Raw genomic sequence first — 16,614 nt, forward strand, 5'->3', positions numbered from 1 at the left:
ATAGCCAGGCATGGTGGTGCACACTTGTAATCCCTGCGCTTGGGAGGCTGAGACAGGAGGATTGGACAGTTTCGAAGCCAGCCTCAGCTACTTTAGTGAGGCCCTCAGTAACTTAGTGAGACCCTGTTTCCAAATAAAATAGAAAATAGGTCTGGGAGTATAGCCCAGAGGTAAAAAGCCTCTGGGTTCCACCCCCAGTACCACCAAAAATATATATATATATAATTTTTTTTGAAGGAATTACCTGATCTACTAGCAGAATGAAGAACATATTTTGCCCAGTAGTATGAGAAAGAGGGTCTTGCAAAATGTGAAGTTATTTGTATTGGGAATTCAGTTTTCTGCTCAAGTTATTTTATGATTGTGCTGAGGCCTTCTTTTAGTACCAGGCCCTCTGTATAGTGTTTTGATTGTATATGATGTGACCCAAATTGGTTAAGCCCGAAAAAAGAAGAAAGATATATTGGTCTCTGCAAGTGAACAGTACGAGAGTATATTTAGCTTTAGCCACAGCATGATCCTGGTTTCAGTGCTACCAGTTTCCATCATTCACCTTTGCTTCCTTTAGATTCTGCAGGCTCCACATGATGGCTCTGCTGGCTGCAGTTACCTCACGTTCTCTTACCTCCAAGCTCAGCAGAATGAGAAAATCTGTGTAGCAACTCTCCCAAGTTCTGAGGTTCACTGTGATAAGACTAGCTTTATGGACCCTGCCTCTCAATCACTGTAATCTGGGGCTAAGGTCCACTCTTCTCAGATCTGGGGATGAGGCTGATATAACTGCCTAAATCACAGTACATTCCTGATGTTGGAGGAACAGTGATTTTTCCATACACAGCATGGGATACTATTTGTTTCTGGGAAAAAGAAATTTCAGCCAGGTGTTGTGGTACACGTGGTAACTTCCCTGGACCCTGTTTCAAAATAAAAACAAGATAAAATAGTGCTGGGGGTATAGCTAAGAGTTAGAATGCTCTTGGGTTCAATTCCTAGTACCACCAAAAAAAAAAAAAAAAAAAGGAAAGAGGAGGAATTTGGTCATACATTAAACCACAGATTCCTACTCTCCTTCATTTCAAGGTCTTGAGAATTTGGGGGTGGGGGTGGAGGTTATTAGGAATTGAACACAGGGATGCTCTACTATTGAATTATATTCCAAGCCCTTTTTATTTTAATTTTGAGATAGGGTCTGGCTAAATTGCACAGGCTGTCCTTGATTTTATAATCCTCCTAGGTAGCTGGAATTACAGGACTGCACCAGCAAGAAATTTCTTTTTTAATTTTTTTGCATTCTCGCATATGCAGCCTAGTGCTTTATGTACGTTGGGCAAAGGCTCAACCATGGAGCTATATCTCCAGCCCTCTGGTAAGAAATTTTTTCTTTTTTAATTTTAATTTTTTTCTTTGAGGTTTTTTTCTTTTTCTTTTGTGGTACTGGGGATTGAACCCAGGGGCATTCTACCTCCAAGCTACACCTCCAGCCCTATTTTTTATTCTTATTTGGAAACAGGGTCTCACTAAGTTGCAGAGGGCCTCACTAAGTAGCTGAGGCTGTCCAAGAACCTGTGATCCTCCTATCTCAGCCTCCTGTGCGCCACTACACCTAGCTAGCAAGAAATTTTAAACCCATTATTTTCAAACATTTCTGCTTGTCTTTTAAAAAAAAGTGAGGATGGGAATTGGAAAGTAAATGGTTGAAATATAGATTATGCAGAGTTGAGGGTCCAAAGAAGTGAAGAGGGAAAGTATCATTATAAGACATTCCCAGGTGGTGTTTCTGTCTGGTTAGTCTATCAGAGGTTAGGAAAATAAGAGCCAGGCATGGCAGCACACACCTGTAATCCCAGTACTTGAGAGGCTAAGACATGAGCGTCACAGGTTTGAGGCCAGCATATGGTGATTTAACAAGACTTTGTTTCAAAGTTAAAAAGGTTGGGGGTGTAGTTCAGTGGTGCAATGCCCCTGTATTCAATCCCCAATTCTGGAAAAAAAAATCAAAAGATGTTGATATTGAAATAGCACATATTCTTGTGCTTACCACTCAAAAAATTATCAGGTCTTATAAAACAAAAGCAAGCTGAGTGTGCTGATGTATGCTTGTAATCCCAGTATTTGGGAGGCAGAGACAGGAGGATCAAAGGTCCACAGCCAGGCTTAGAAACTTAGTGAGGTTCTTCACAACTTAGATGCTATTTCAAAATAAAAAATAAAAGCCAGGTGTAATGGCATACATACACTTGTAATCTCAGTACTTGGGAGGCTGACCCAGGACGATGGCAGGTTCCAGAACAGCCTCAGCAAGTAGTGAGACTCTTGTCAACCTAGTGAGACTGTTTCAAAATAAAAATAAAATAGGGTAGGGGGTATAGCCCAAAGGTACAATTCCCCTGGGTTCAATCCCCAGAACCATAAATAAGTAAATAAATAAATAAATAAATAAATAAATAGGTAAATAATGAGCAGTTTGAGTATTACCTCTTTGAACTCTGGTTCTTAGTGTGAAGAATTAAAAAAGATGGAAAAAATATTTTTTTAAAGCTTAGAAAACACAAGATTCCATAGAGGAAGTTAAAAAAAAAAAAACCCTACTGGGAATATATTAGTAGTTCTGCATTCCTAGTCTTTTAGTAGCACAGAGATTCTATCATATAACATAGTAGGTTTATCCTATTAAATAAGAGCTTCCGTGTAGAGGAGGCTGGGATCCTAAAGATAAACATTTTTTCTCTTAATTTACAGAAGTTGCTGGGTTTGTTTTGCCACTGATGAAGATGATAGAACAGCTGAATGGGTGAGGCCATGCAGGTGCAGAGGATCTACCAAATGGGTTCATCAGGCTTGCCTACAGCGCTGGGTGGATGAAAAACAAAGAGGAAACAGTACAGCCAGAGTGGCATGTCCTCAGTGCAACGCTGAATACTTAATAGTTTTTCCAAAGTTGGGTAAGGATATCTTTAAAAACCACACGGATATATCTGGTGTTATTATACATAACTCTTTGATCCTCATTTATTTTACAATGACCCATGTCTGCTTTTTTTGTTGTTGTTTTCTAACAGTTTACAGTATTCTTAATATGGCCCCAACTCCATCCATTTGTCTCTGTATTAACTCTTTTCATGTGGTTGAGAGGAGAAGGAACTTGTATATCTAATTGTGTAGATATAATCAAATAACTAAACTAATAAAAAGCTGACTTAAAGAGCCTCATTCTCTGGAGACAGTTGGTATAGGAGAAACAAAGCAGATGTGTCTAATACTTCTCATTAATTCTTCTGTTAAGGAGTAACAGTAGGGAAATTAAAGATTTAATAAACAGTTGAATTAATGTTTGGCGTTCAATTCATATGGTTGTCTTTCTTGACAATTACTATCCCTTTTTTCTGGGAATTGGCAGGCAAAGAATAAGCCAAGATCTTTGAGAATGAGGCTAGTGTGGATTGATTAAAGGAAGCTGTAAGTAAGGATAGTATTTAGTGAGCCTGTTCCATTACAGCCATACATTTATGGGCTGGTATCATTCTCTGCTATTGGTATTTATGCCATGCTAGTTGTTAAACATTTTTAATATCACCTCTGGCTATAACCAACAGGTGTTAGAAGGCAGTTTGAATTTTGGGAAGGTCAAAAGGAAAGAATTACTTGTGGGGAAGAACAGGGTTTATGGAAAAAATAGAAATTATTAGATAATGTATTTTTTTGCAGGTGCTATGCATATTTAAATCAGACCCATGTTTTTTAAAAAAGAAGTGATATAAATGAAAATAATGAAGTGCTTTTCTAATATGAGATTATTAATAAAAGCAAGCAAAATTTCCATGATCTATATTTTTTAACATGACACATAAGAAAAAAAATGATAGCTTCGTATGAAAGGAAAGGAATGAAGTGGAGAAAGTAGTGTTCTCAAGACATTTGGAAGTTTTGGACTACATAATGGGTTTTCATGCACACCACTGATTTTAGATGAATACAAAAGAATGGCCAAAATGTTTTTTTCATTATAAGATCAAAACAATATTTTAAACACCAGGAAAGGCAATTATTTTGATTCTTTACCACATTGATATCTTGGCTCACAAAGTCAAAGTTAAGGTTTCATACTTAGATGAGTGTTTTTCCTTACTCCTTAATTTTATTAAATTAGATAAGCTCACACGTTAGTTATAGATTATTAGAAAAGCAATTCTTGTAGATGTTTTAGATATTCAAATAGGTAAATAAAAACTTATTACAAGAACTGGGAGCAGTAGCACAAACCTGTAATCCCAGTACTTGGAAGACTGAAAAAGAAGTCAAGGCTGATGCAGGTTCAAGGCCAAGTGCACAGTAACTTAGTCAGACCCTGCTTCAAAATGAAAATTAAAAAGGGTAGTGGTGGCCGGGCGTGGTGGCGCACGCTTGTAATCCCCGCGCTTGGGAGGCGGAGACAGGAGGATCGCGCAGGTTCAAAGCCAGCCGCGCTGGCGTAAGAGACCCTGTTTCAAAAATATAAAATAGGTCTGGGAGTGTAGCCCGGAGGTAGAAGGGCTTCCAGGAACCCCAGTACCACCAAAAAAAAAAAAAAAAAAAAAGGGTAGTGGTGTAGTAGCTCAGTGGTAGAATGCCCCTGGGTTCAATCTCTAGTAACACTACTACCTAAAAATATTACTTCAAGAATCCTTACTGAAAACTACATATAGTGTTGATCAGGCACTGAATTGACAGATATATGGCATTCAACAGGAAAGCTTAATATTTCAATTTGGAAGATGGCAGTAGGTAGGTAATCTGTTCTTTAGTTGAATTCAGTTCTAGGAGATATGTTTTCTGGTAGTAATTGAATGTGGTTTTCAGTATACCTAATAATTAGACATGGATTTCTTTTTTTTCTTTTTTTTTTTTTTTTTTTGGTACTGGGGTTCCTGGAAGCCCTTCTACCTCCGGGCTACACTCCCACGGGTTACACTCCCAGACCTATTTTTTAACATTTTTATGTGGAAACAGAGTCTCTTAAGCCAGCAAGGCTGGCTCCGAACCAGCGCGATCCTCCTGTCTCCGCCTCCCAAGCACGGGGATTACAAGCGTGTGCCACCACACCTGGCTAGACATGTATTTCTTTGATAATGAAACTTTAATCCATTTATGCCATGATTTGATCTTGGTTATTTTATCCTATTAATAATTTTATTATTTCATACTCAAGAGATTCAAGCTCTTCACTATAGTTTGTATCATGGAGATAAAGCACTTAATATAAGGCATTTAAAATCATAGAAATGTTTTATTGACATTGTTATAATGAAATTTTTATCTCTCACTTGAAGACAAAAGAAACAGAATCTGATTTCTTTCCTTTTTTTGACATAATATGCTAAAGATACCTACCTAAGGATTGCAGTATGAATTATATTTACATTCTCCCATGTGATTTTTACACAAACTCAAGAAGATGTATTGTCAAATACCATCTGTTGTCTGTAAATGAGGCCATGTGTAAATTTGTTTTTAGATAGTAGGCTCTTTCTTGCTGCGCATTCTTTGGCCATACTGATCCTGGTACACCTTTTTAAAGTCGATGTTTGAAAGTAGTTGTTGGTTCAAAGAAAATCTCTTCTCAGTCATGTCTTAATCAGAATTAAAAGTTGCCTATGGCCGGGCATGGTGACACACGCTTGTAATCCCCGTGCTTGGGAGGCAGAGACAGGAGGATTGCGCAGGTTTGAAGCCAGCAGCTGGCTTAGGAGACCCTGTTTCCAAATTTAAAAAATATAAAAAATAGGTCTGGGAGTGTAACCCGGAGGTAGAAGGGTTTCCAGGAACCCCAGTACCACCAAAAAAAAAAAAAAAGTTGCCTATAGCCAGGTATGATGGCACATGCTTTTAATCCCAGTACTTGGGAGGCTGAAACAGGAGGATCACAGGTTCACAACAAGCCTCAGCTACTTAGTAAGGTCTTCTGCAACTTAGACCGTGTTTCAAAATAAAGAATAAAAATAGAGCTGGGGGTATAGCTGGGAGGTAGAATTCCCCTGGGGTCAATCCCCAATACAAAAAAAAAAAAAAAATGCCTATAGACCAAGTGTGGTGGCACACAGTTGTAATCCAAGCACAGGGAAGGCTGAGACAGGGATCACAGGTTTGCCACCGGCCTTGACAATTTAATCCCTCTACAACTTAGTAAGACCCTATTACTAAATAAAAATAAGCTGGGCGTAGTGGCACACATCAGCAATCCCAGTACTTGAGAGGCTGAGACAGCAGGTTCAAGGACAGCCTCAGCAAGTAGTGGGACTCTCATTAATCTACCAAGACCAAATAAAAATAAAGCAAGGCTGGTGGTGTGGCTCAGAGGTAGAATGCCTCTAGGTTTAATCCCCAGTTTCTCCCTCCCCCAAAAAACAGTAAAATAGGGCTGGGAGCATAGCTCAGTAGTAGAATGCCCCTGTTCAATCTCCAATACCACACACAAAATGTCACCTGTATGCTTGGCACGGTAGCACATGCTTGTAATCCCAGTACTTGGGAGGCTAAAACAAAAGGATCATAGGTTTAAGGGCAGCCTCAGCAATTTAGCAGGGGCCTCTACATGGTGACAGGCATCCTGTTTTAAAATTAATAAAATAGGGCTGGGGGTATAGCTCAGAGGTAGAATTCTACTGGGTATAAACAAAAAAATTTGGCCAGGTGTGGTGGCGCACACTTGTAATCCCCGCACTTGGGAGGCTGAGACAGGAGGATCGCACGGGTTCGAAGCAGCCTCAGCTACTGAGTGAGACTTTCAGCAACTTAGTGAGACCCTGTTTCCAAATAAAATATATAAAAGGAAAGGTCTGGGACTATAGCCCGGAGGTAGAAAGCCTCTACGTTCCATCCCCAGTACCACCCCCAAAAAAAATTTGTCTCTATTTCTTAATTTACATTTTGCACATGGATATGCTAAGGGTTGATCATATTCTTTATACTAGTGATTTTGTACAACCATAAAACAAATGTATTTGTGGTAATTATTCTTTCTCAGTATATAACACATATTACATAATGTCCAGTTATCGTCCGAATTTTTGCCAGTAGGTTGTTTCTCTCTCAGCATTTTTTTTTTTTTTTTTTTTTTTTGTGGTGGTGCTGGGGAACCCAGGGGCTTTTCTACCTCTGGGCTATACTCCCAGGCCTATTTTATACTTTTATTTGGAAACAGGATCTCACTAAGTTGCTGAGAGTCTCACTAAGTAGCTGAGGCTGGCTTCGAACCTGTGCAGTCTCCCTGTCTCAGCCTCCCAAGCACAGGAATCACAAGTGTGCGCCACCACGCCCGGCTCTCTGAGCATATTTATAATTAATTTTGCAGCTGACAAGTAACACCTGTTTTGTAAAAAGAAGTTGAAGTACGTTTGACTGTAGTTGTGTGTTTTTAGTGACAAAATTCATAATAGAGACGTTGATATACTGACTAGAAAAATGATATGAATAGTTTTGTGTTCTCTTGTCCCTATGTATGTGTAATATAATTATTGTAACACAGTGGGAATAGTAGTGTGTCCTGGTATAGGCTATAATCACTCCTAATTCACTTGTCACAGTCCGTTCTAAGATCACACAATCATCTTTGTGTGTGTGTGTGTGTGTGTGTGTGTGTGTGTGTGTGTATCAGAAATGGAACCCAGGGGCATTCTACATCCAAGCTACATTCCCAGCCCTATTTTTTATCCTTTATTTTGATATAGGTTCTCTCTCACTAAGTTTTAGAGGGCCTCACTATGTAGCTGAGGCTAGCCATGAACCTGCAATCCTCTGTCTCAGCCTCCCAAGTACTGGGATTACAAGCATGCACCACCACACCTGGCTCAACCACACAATCTTCTGAGATCATACTGTTAATATTTAAGACGTGGTGAGTTAAATTTTCTTTCTTTCTTTCTTTCTTTCTTTCTTTCTTTCTTTCTTTCTTTCTTTCTTTCTTTCTTATACTTGGGATTGAACCCAGGGGCATTATACCTCTGAGCTACACCCCCCCAGCCCTGTTTTTTATTTTGAAACAAGATCTCACTAAGCTTCAGAGGGCCTCACTAAGTAACTGAGGCTGGCCAAAAACCTGTGGTCCTACAGGCTCCGCTTCCCAAGTACTGGGATTCCAAGCATACACCACCATGCCTGGCTCTTTCTTACTTTTTTTTTTTAATTAATTTATATTTTATTGGTGTACTGTATTCATACATCATAATGGGATAAAAAAAACTTGTGTAGACATACATGCACACATCTCCCACTTAGCCCCTACCCCACACCATTCCCTTCCCCTCCCTCCTTCCCATGCTTGGCTTAGTGGTTGACATCTAATATTATAGCAATTTATCCTAAATTAACAATGATAATCTCACATAACAGATTCATTTGTCTGATATCAAACTTTTGATCACTTAGAAATAACATTTCAATATTTCTTTTTGCTTTCTTTCTTACCAGAGGATACTTTTTTCTTTTTTTTTTTAAGGTGAAACTATCATACATTTTTTTTTCCAGAAAAAAATCTATCCTAACATGAAATATGAACTCTAAATACCCAAAACAATCTCAAAAAAGAACAAAGCTAGAAGATGTACATTTTCTGATTTCAAACCTTATAAAGCTACATTAATTGAAACAGTATAGTACTCCTATAAAGGCTGATATATAAACCAGTGGAGTAAAATAAAAAGCCTAGAAATAAATTCTTCCATATATGGTCAAGTTATTTTTGACAAGGTGTCCAAGAACATTTGGTGAAGGAAAATAATGATCCTTTCACTAAATATTGTTGAAAAATAATAATTACATGAAAAAGAATAAATTTGGACCCTTACCTAACACCATATACAAATATTAACTCAAAATAGATAAAAGACCTAAATGTAAATCTTAAGACTATAAACTTTTAGAAGAAAACCTGGGTCATAACACTTCACAGTATTGAAATTGGCAGTGATTTCTTGGATATGATTTCAAAGGCACAGGCAACAACAGAATAAACAAACAAACTTCCTAAAAAATAAAAAATACTATACATCCAAAGACAGTGTAAACAGAGTTAAAAGTTACTGATAGAATGGGATAAAATATTTCCAAATGCTATATCTGAAGGTATATTAATATTCCAAATAGAAATCCTAAAAATTAGCAACAATAAAAGCAAACAATACAATTTAGAAATAGGTAAAAGACTAAAATAAATAATGAATCTCCAAAGATTTTAACCAATAAACACATGAATAAATTCTTCTTTGCTTAGTTGTCTGCTGGATGGAAAATCTTGTTTCTCTGGTTTTGGTGTGTATTACCTATTTCTTCTTTGTAGTTAATCTCTTTGAGTATTTTCTCTAGCGCTGGTTTTGATGACATAAATTCCTTGTTTTTCTGTTTGTCGTGGAAGCTTCTTATTTCCCCATCTAATTTGATAGAAAATTTTGCTGGGTAGGAAATTTTGGCTGGAAGTTGTTTTCTTTCAGAGTTTGGAATATGTTACTCCCCACCCTTCTGGCTTTCATGACTTGGTTTGGGAAGTCTGGAGTGATTCTAATTCATTTGCCTCTGAATGTCACTTGTCCTTTTGTTTTTGTTTCCTTTAAGATTCTTTGCTTGGCTTCCACATTGGTCATTTTGACAATTATGTGGTGTGGGGAATCTCTTGCTCTATGTTTGGAAAATTTTCTGCTATTATTTCTTTGAAGATGTTATTGATCCCTTTGGTTTCACCTTTTCACTCCTCTATTCCAATTATTCTTAGGTTAGCTCTCTTAAAATGGGCCCATATTTCTTCAGTGTCAAATTCCTGCTGTCTGAGTTTTTTTTCTAAGTTAGAAATTATGCGTTCGTTTTTGGAGTGATCATCTCCTAGGAGCGAGATTCTGTTCTCCATGTCGTCTAATCGATTGTTTATACTTTGAATTGAGGCCTTTACTTTAATGATTGCATCCTTTATTTCTTTTAGACTCTCTAAATTCTTTTAGAAGGTCCTGTATTATTTCTACAGTTATATTCCTGATTTGATCTTCTGGAGATCTCTGAATTTCTGTGTTATCAGGTTCTGATAATAGGGAGTTGTGAGCATTCATTGCTCTATTGTTGTTCCTCTTTCCCATGATTTCAGAAGTTTGTGCCTTCCCTGAATCACTACGACTTCACTTAGGGTGCTCTGTATCTCGAGTCTGTGGTAATCTCAGCCACCACTACTCCTTTACTGGGTTGTATCTCAAAGTCTCAGACCGAGGAAGTTAATCAAGGCTGCGTGAGACTGGGGGAGGGGAGGTGCCGGGCTGGGCGTTTTCCCACGGGGAGCTGCGACTAAGGTGTGGTATCTCTGCCACCGCTACTCCTTCACTGGGTTGGACTGCAAAATCTCAGACCCAGGGAGATTATCAAAGTCCCTGGAAGTGCAGTACAGGGATTTCTCCTTTAGGGGCCTCAATTTCACTGACGGTTATTGTGTGTGTTGACCAGGAGCTGTTGAGGGCGTGGTGAACTTGCTGTCGCTGCTGGCAATATGGCGCTGCTGCCACGCCCTCGGCCGTGAGGCTGTCGCTGCTGGCAATATGGCACCACTGCTACGCCCTTGGCCGTGAGGCTGGCGTATTTCTTTTCTGGTTTTGAGCTCCATTCTGAGTCCCTGGAAGTCATGATGAGCTTGACCACTGGGAGTTTTAGACAGTCTTTGCACTGAAAGAACTGCTGAATCACACCCAAATGATCCGCAGCAGCTCACTTCAGCTCCTTGTTTGCCTTTCCTCTCTGGATCCTGGTGCTGTGAGGGAAGATGGTGCTGGCGTGGCTCCGCTGCTGCATTGTGGGCTTGATTTCTGGTCTCTGGTTGTTCTTCTAGTCTTTTTTTTCCTCTGTCCCTGTGTTTACATTTTTTATTTCTCTGCTGATGGCATTTTCTGGCTATGAAAAGTGCTGATTTTGTGGCAATAGAGATTGAGTTTTAGCTCCTTTTCTCGGTCGCCATCTTCCCAGAAGTCTCTTTCTTACTTTTTAATGAACATTCTTGAACTCTTGATTCATTTTGTGAAAGTTGTAAGTTTGGATGTCCCTTGAAATGTAACAGCAATTAACCTAAATAATTTTTTGAAAGTCCTGATTAGTCTTTTCAAATTTTTGAAAAGTTAATGATTAAAATTTTTATCAGTTTTTTCCCCTCAAATTCTTTATAGATCAATAGCCAGGGACTGGCAGTGGTCCCCAAACAACAGTTGAGAAATACTAGCTAGAAAAAAGAATAGGACATGTAAGAAAAGATGCAAAGAGGAAAAAGTAATGGTTAATTCTGTGGGGTGATACCTGTAGCAGGGGTTTTGTTTTTATTTTGGTTTTTAAGTTATATTGATTTGGCCTCAGCCTGGCCAGTTCTGCTTTTCTGGGACATAGTGGTGGCAGGAATGAAAGGATGATATAAGTGTATGTTCCTCATTGTTGATAGGAAACTTGCCATGCTCACTTATGAACAATTTGGAGAACTACCCAGATTTTCATCCTTCTCACTCTTTGCTACTCCATCTTTTTTTTTTTTTTTTTTTTTTTTTTGGTGGGTTTGGGGATGGAACCCAGGGGCATTTGACCTCTGAGCTACACCTCCTGCCCTATTTTTCTTTTTTTGTGTGTGTGGGTCTGGAGATGGAACCCAGGGGCATTTGACCTCTGAGCTAAACCCCCTGCCCTATTTTTTATTCTTTATTTTAAAACCAGGTCTCACTGAGTTGCAGAGGGCCTCACTAAGTAGCTGAGGCTGTCTGTGAACCGCGATCCTCTTGTCTCAGCCTCCCGAAAGCTGGGATTACAAGCGTGCACCACCACACCCGGCTTTTATTTTTTTTGTAACAGGGTCTCACTAGGTTGCAGAGGGCCTCACTAAATAGCTGAGGCTGTCTGCGAACTGCGAATCTCCGGTCTCAGACTCACGAATGCTGGGATTACAAGCGTGCGCCACCACACCCGGCTCCCCATCTCCATCTTAAGATTTACTTTTTTCTAATGAGTCAGGCCAGTTGTATGTATGTACTTACTTAATATCCTTACACTTCAGAGGATGATCTAAGCATTATCAACATTGTGTTGTCTTCTGGAATGCAAAACACCACCTGTTCACTTCCCTGCCATGTTTGACTGAACTACAGTCTGTATTTGAGTGAGATCATCAGGTGGTTTCTGTGTACATTGAATTTAGAAGAAGCATATTTTAGCTGGGATTGGTGGTACACCCCTGTAGTCCCAGTTGCTCAGGAGGCTGAGGCAGGAGGATCACTTGAGTCTAGGAGTTTGAGGTATTGCTTTAAAACAGGACAGGAATACCAGCTTATCTTCCTCTAAAAACGGTGTATTAATTAAAAGATAACTGATGGTGATTCTAATACCTTAAAAACATCTACCTCCTGTTAAAGAGTCTTATTTACCCTGTTTGGTTTGTTTTTTTACTTGATTTACTTGTAATTTTATTCTTTGTTAGAACTGGTCTCCTTTTTCACATCAGAGATTTTAAGTCCAGGTTAAAAGTCAGGCCAGATATGGTGGCACATGCCTGTAATCCCAATATTTGGGAGGCTGAGACAGGAGGATTGCAGGTTCAAGGCCAGTCTCAACAACCTAGCCAGACCCTGTTTCAAAATTTACAAAAGGGCTGGGGGTGTAGCTCAGTGGTAGAATACCCCTGGGTTTAATCCCCACTCAGGGGAAAAAAAAAAAAAAAAACAGAAATTAAAAACTATTTTTATCCCTCCTATAATTTTTACCTAAAATTTTCTTATCATCTATATAGTTCAAACCATACTACTATACATTTCTTAATTTTGCAGTAAAGGTTTTCACTTCACTTAAAATTTATATATATATATATATATTTAGTAGGCTGCAAAATTAGTTTATACCATGCTATCATACATTTTTAAATTTTGCCATAAAGTTTTTTACCTAATGTAAATTATTGCTTGTCCTTAACTAGATTATAGGCTCCTTGGAGGCAGCAACTAACATGCTAAATATTACTTAGTACTTTTTTTTTTTTTTTTTTTTTTTGTGGTAGTGTTGTTCTGGGGATTGGGAGGCTGAGACCAGAGGATCGCGGTTTATGGACAGCCTCAGCTACTTAGTGAGGCCCTCTGCAACTCAGTGAGACCCGGTTTCAAAATAAAGAATAAAAAAATAGGGCAAGGGGTATAGCTCGGAGGTACAATGCCCCTGGCTTCTATCCCCAGACCTGTAAAAAAAAAAAAAAAAAAATCTCACTAAGTTGCTGAGAATGGCAAAGAGCTTTCATTCCTCCCAAGTATTGGGATTACAGGTATGCACCACCAAGCCTAACTACTTACAGTTACTTTAATGCATAGGAAATTGTTATATGTACTATAGGTACCTTATAAGTACTTAGTACTTGACCTGCTAGCCTACAGGTATTCTATGGGCTATTTTATTGTGAGAGGAAAAAAATGTAAGCTTACCCTTACCCAAGAACTAGTTATTGATTTTTAATTATAATCATGATAATGTGAAATAAAGATACACAGATATAGTATATATAGTGCATCAAAATAGATCAGTACCATACCCTAGACCCTTTATTCTTCATTTTTTAATGAACTAATCGTTTTTTAATAAATTAATGGTTTTTTACTATTAGTTTGATTATCTAAAAATGAATATATTCCTACTTCTCTTTTTACAATCTAATGACTAACTTCTTATTAACCTGTAGCTCAAATTTGCAGGGTTTTTTTCCTTACATGAAGATGATAAAAATCTCCATCTACAAGTAAATCAAATATGAAACTTATATAAGCTGTCTTGGACCTAGCATCCAAAGTCTAGTGTTCAAGACAATGATGAATGCTAAAGAATTAAAACTTCACTATTTCATCAAGATTTCCACATACTTTTAATTCTTAATTGAGTTGGTTGCTTTGGTATAATTTCATATTTTCAGGAAAATCCATAGTTGTTGGATTAGGATCATATAATTAATATTCATTCTTTGTATGATACTGGGGGTGTAATCCAGGGGCATTCTACCTCTGAACTACACCCGCAGCCCTGTTTTTTCTTTTTTTCTTTTTTTCTTTTTTTTTTGTATCTGGGATGGAACCCACGGGCTTTCTACCCCCGGGCTATACTCCCAGACCTATTCATTATTTTATTTGGAAACAGGGTCTCACTAAGTTGCTGAGACCCTCACTAAGTAGCTGAGGCTGGCTTTGAACCTTCACAGTCCTCCTGTCTCAGCCTCCCAAGGGCAGAGATTACAAGTGTGCGCCACCACTTCTGGATTTTATTTCTTATTTTGAAACAGGGTCTCACTGGGTTGCAAATGACCTCACTAAGTAGCTGAGGCTATCCGAGAGCCACAATCCTCCTGTCTCAGCCTCCTGAATGCTGGGATTACAAGCATCTGCTACCATACTCGGCCATTAATATTCTTTAAAGTTTCTGTGTTTAATAACAGATTGAGTTAAATACTTGCCATAGGGTGCTACTGCTAGGTCCTTTGTCATTATATTTCATGGACCTGTGGAGCTGACCATAGTGCCCTACATACAAACACCATGTGCTGATACAACTGTGGCCTTAGAAGTTCCTTGAGAGTGATTGCAATCATCATCAAAAATCATTTTTAAGCACCTATCTATCTGTACATGGTTCTGTCCTAGGCACTGTACAAAATGAGTTAAACAGACATGGCCCTTGCCCCTTGGGAATTTTCAGTCTAAGATGATGCTGACATGGACAGATATAAAGAATATTGAGACAACTGAACAAACATTGAACAAGACCATAAAGTACTAACATTATGCACAAGCAAAGGGGTAAGTTCATTTTGTGGGGTAGTATATAAAGGAAGCTTCATGGGATATGAATAGGGTGGGGTCGAGAAACTAGTGAGCCTCTATCAAGTTAGGTTAGTTTTCACTGGAAATGGGTTTTCATACAGACTTGATCAAAGTAGGGACAGGATAGTCCAAGCACAGAGTAACAACAATTAAAAAAAAAAAAAAAAAGACTTGAAGCAAGGAGAAAGTTTAGAACTATAGTATTATTGGACACTGAGTGGCTTCAGAATCTGATTTCTGAATGACACTGAAAGTGGGATTCGTGTTTTAATTTAGCAGGTTGGCCTTTGAGTTGGTCTAGGTACAAGACCAGTTCAGTGTAAAGCAAACAGAAAAATACTAGGAGTTTGAGTAGTTTCTGTGAGAAGTCTATATTGCTTGTTAAATCTGTCTGATAAACGATTATGAAAACCTTAGAGTTTGTGGGAGCTATTATCTTCTCAGGAACTTTACATGACATTGTCTTGTGAAGCATCTTTATCTGCTTATTAAATCATGTTTCATATTAAAGACATTAACACTCTGATGAGGCATAGAAATAATTGAAAATGGAAGCTGGGCATGGTGGTGCACACGTGTAATCCCAGCATTCGGGAGGCTGAGATTGTGCAGGTTCAAAGCCAGCCTCAGCTACTTAGTGAGGCCCTTTGCAATTCACTGAGGCCCTGTTTCAAAATAAAGAATAAAAAGCTGGGCATGGTGGTGCACGCTTGTAATCCCAGCTCTTGGGAGGCTGAGACAGGAGGATCGCACAGGTTTGAAGCCAGCCTCGGCTACTTAGTGAGGCTCTGTTTCCAAATAAAAATAAAATAGGTCTGGTAGTATAGCCTGGAGGTAGAAAGCCTCTGGGTTCCACCCCCAGTATCACCATCACCAAAAAAAAAGAAGAAGAAGAATAAAAAATAGGACTGGCAGTGTCACTCAAAGGTAGAATGCCCCTGACTTCCATCCCCAGTACAAAAAAGAAAAAGAAAAAAACCAAAAGAATTGATCATGGGTGTATTTGAGGATCTTTGGATCCCAGAAATAGATCCTGGGAGTTAAGAGTATTATTAGAATCAGAAAATAGATGTTGGACACTGTTACCTTTTTACCCTTTGGTCGCTGATTACTTAAATTCTAAGGTATACCTTTTTGCTTATTTTTGACTTGGGGTTGGCTTGTTTGAGATGGGGTCTCATGTGTTGCTCAGGCTGTCTTCTTAACTCCTGTGTTTGAGTGATCCTGCCTCCTCAGCCTCCCAAGTACCTGATTCTACAGGGTGGCACTGCTGCACCCGGCCCCAAATGTACCTTTAACAAGCCATGAATTGTAATTACAGGCCTGAATCATAGCAGTAGTAAATCTACTTTTGCAGTGTCTACTAGACAAAAGAGATTACTAATATTGAGGTATAGTTGTCTTTACAAAAGCTTTTTATTGTTCAAAAGAATTCACAATAGACTTCCTTTATTAGTTGCAAGCTTCTTTAGTGCTCTTTAAATTATTGGATTTTCAAAACTTATACAAAGCTTCTTCAGTGGCCATCCAGTGTATAAATATAGTAGTGTTGAAAGCATAAAGGGGTAAAACTCTATGAGGCTTTAAAGTTTTATAATGCTTTTTTTTTTTTTAATTTTTTTTCAGTACTGAGGATGGAACCCAAGGGCATTCTGCCTCCAAATGACACCCTCAGACCCTATTTTTTATTCTTTAATTTGAAACAGGGTCTCACTGAGTTGCAAAGGGCCTCACTAAATAACCGAGACTGTCCACAAACCTCTATCCTCCTGTCTCAGCCTCTGAAATGCTG

The 16,614-nt window shown here is 38.6% G+C and overlaps 1 protein-coding gene across 2 annotated transcripts in view; it reads left to right on the forward strand.

Moving 5' to 3' along the window:
- Window positions 1-16,614, forward strand: part of MARCHF5 (membrane associated ring-CH-type finger 5) — a gene marked incomplete at both ends in the record, with an annotated part of 43,949 nt that overhangs the window by 15,286 nt on the left and 12,049 nt on the right. For both annotated transcript variants that reach the window (XM_080694947.1, XM_080694948.1), the window contains one exon: window positions 2,740-2,942. In XM_080694947.1, coding sequence (XP_080551073.1) covers window positions 2,740-2,942 — 203 coding nt within the window. The remainder of the gene's footprint in view (window positions 1-2,739; window positions 2,943-16,614) is intronic.

Source organism: Muscardinus avellanarius, assembly GCF_963383645.1.
Source record: "Muscardinus avellanarius genome assembly, chromosome: 4".
In the NCBI taxonomy this organism is placed as follows: Eukaryota; Metazoa; Chordata; class Mammalia; order Rodentia; family Gliridae; genus Muscardinus; species Muscardinus avellanarius.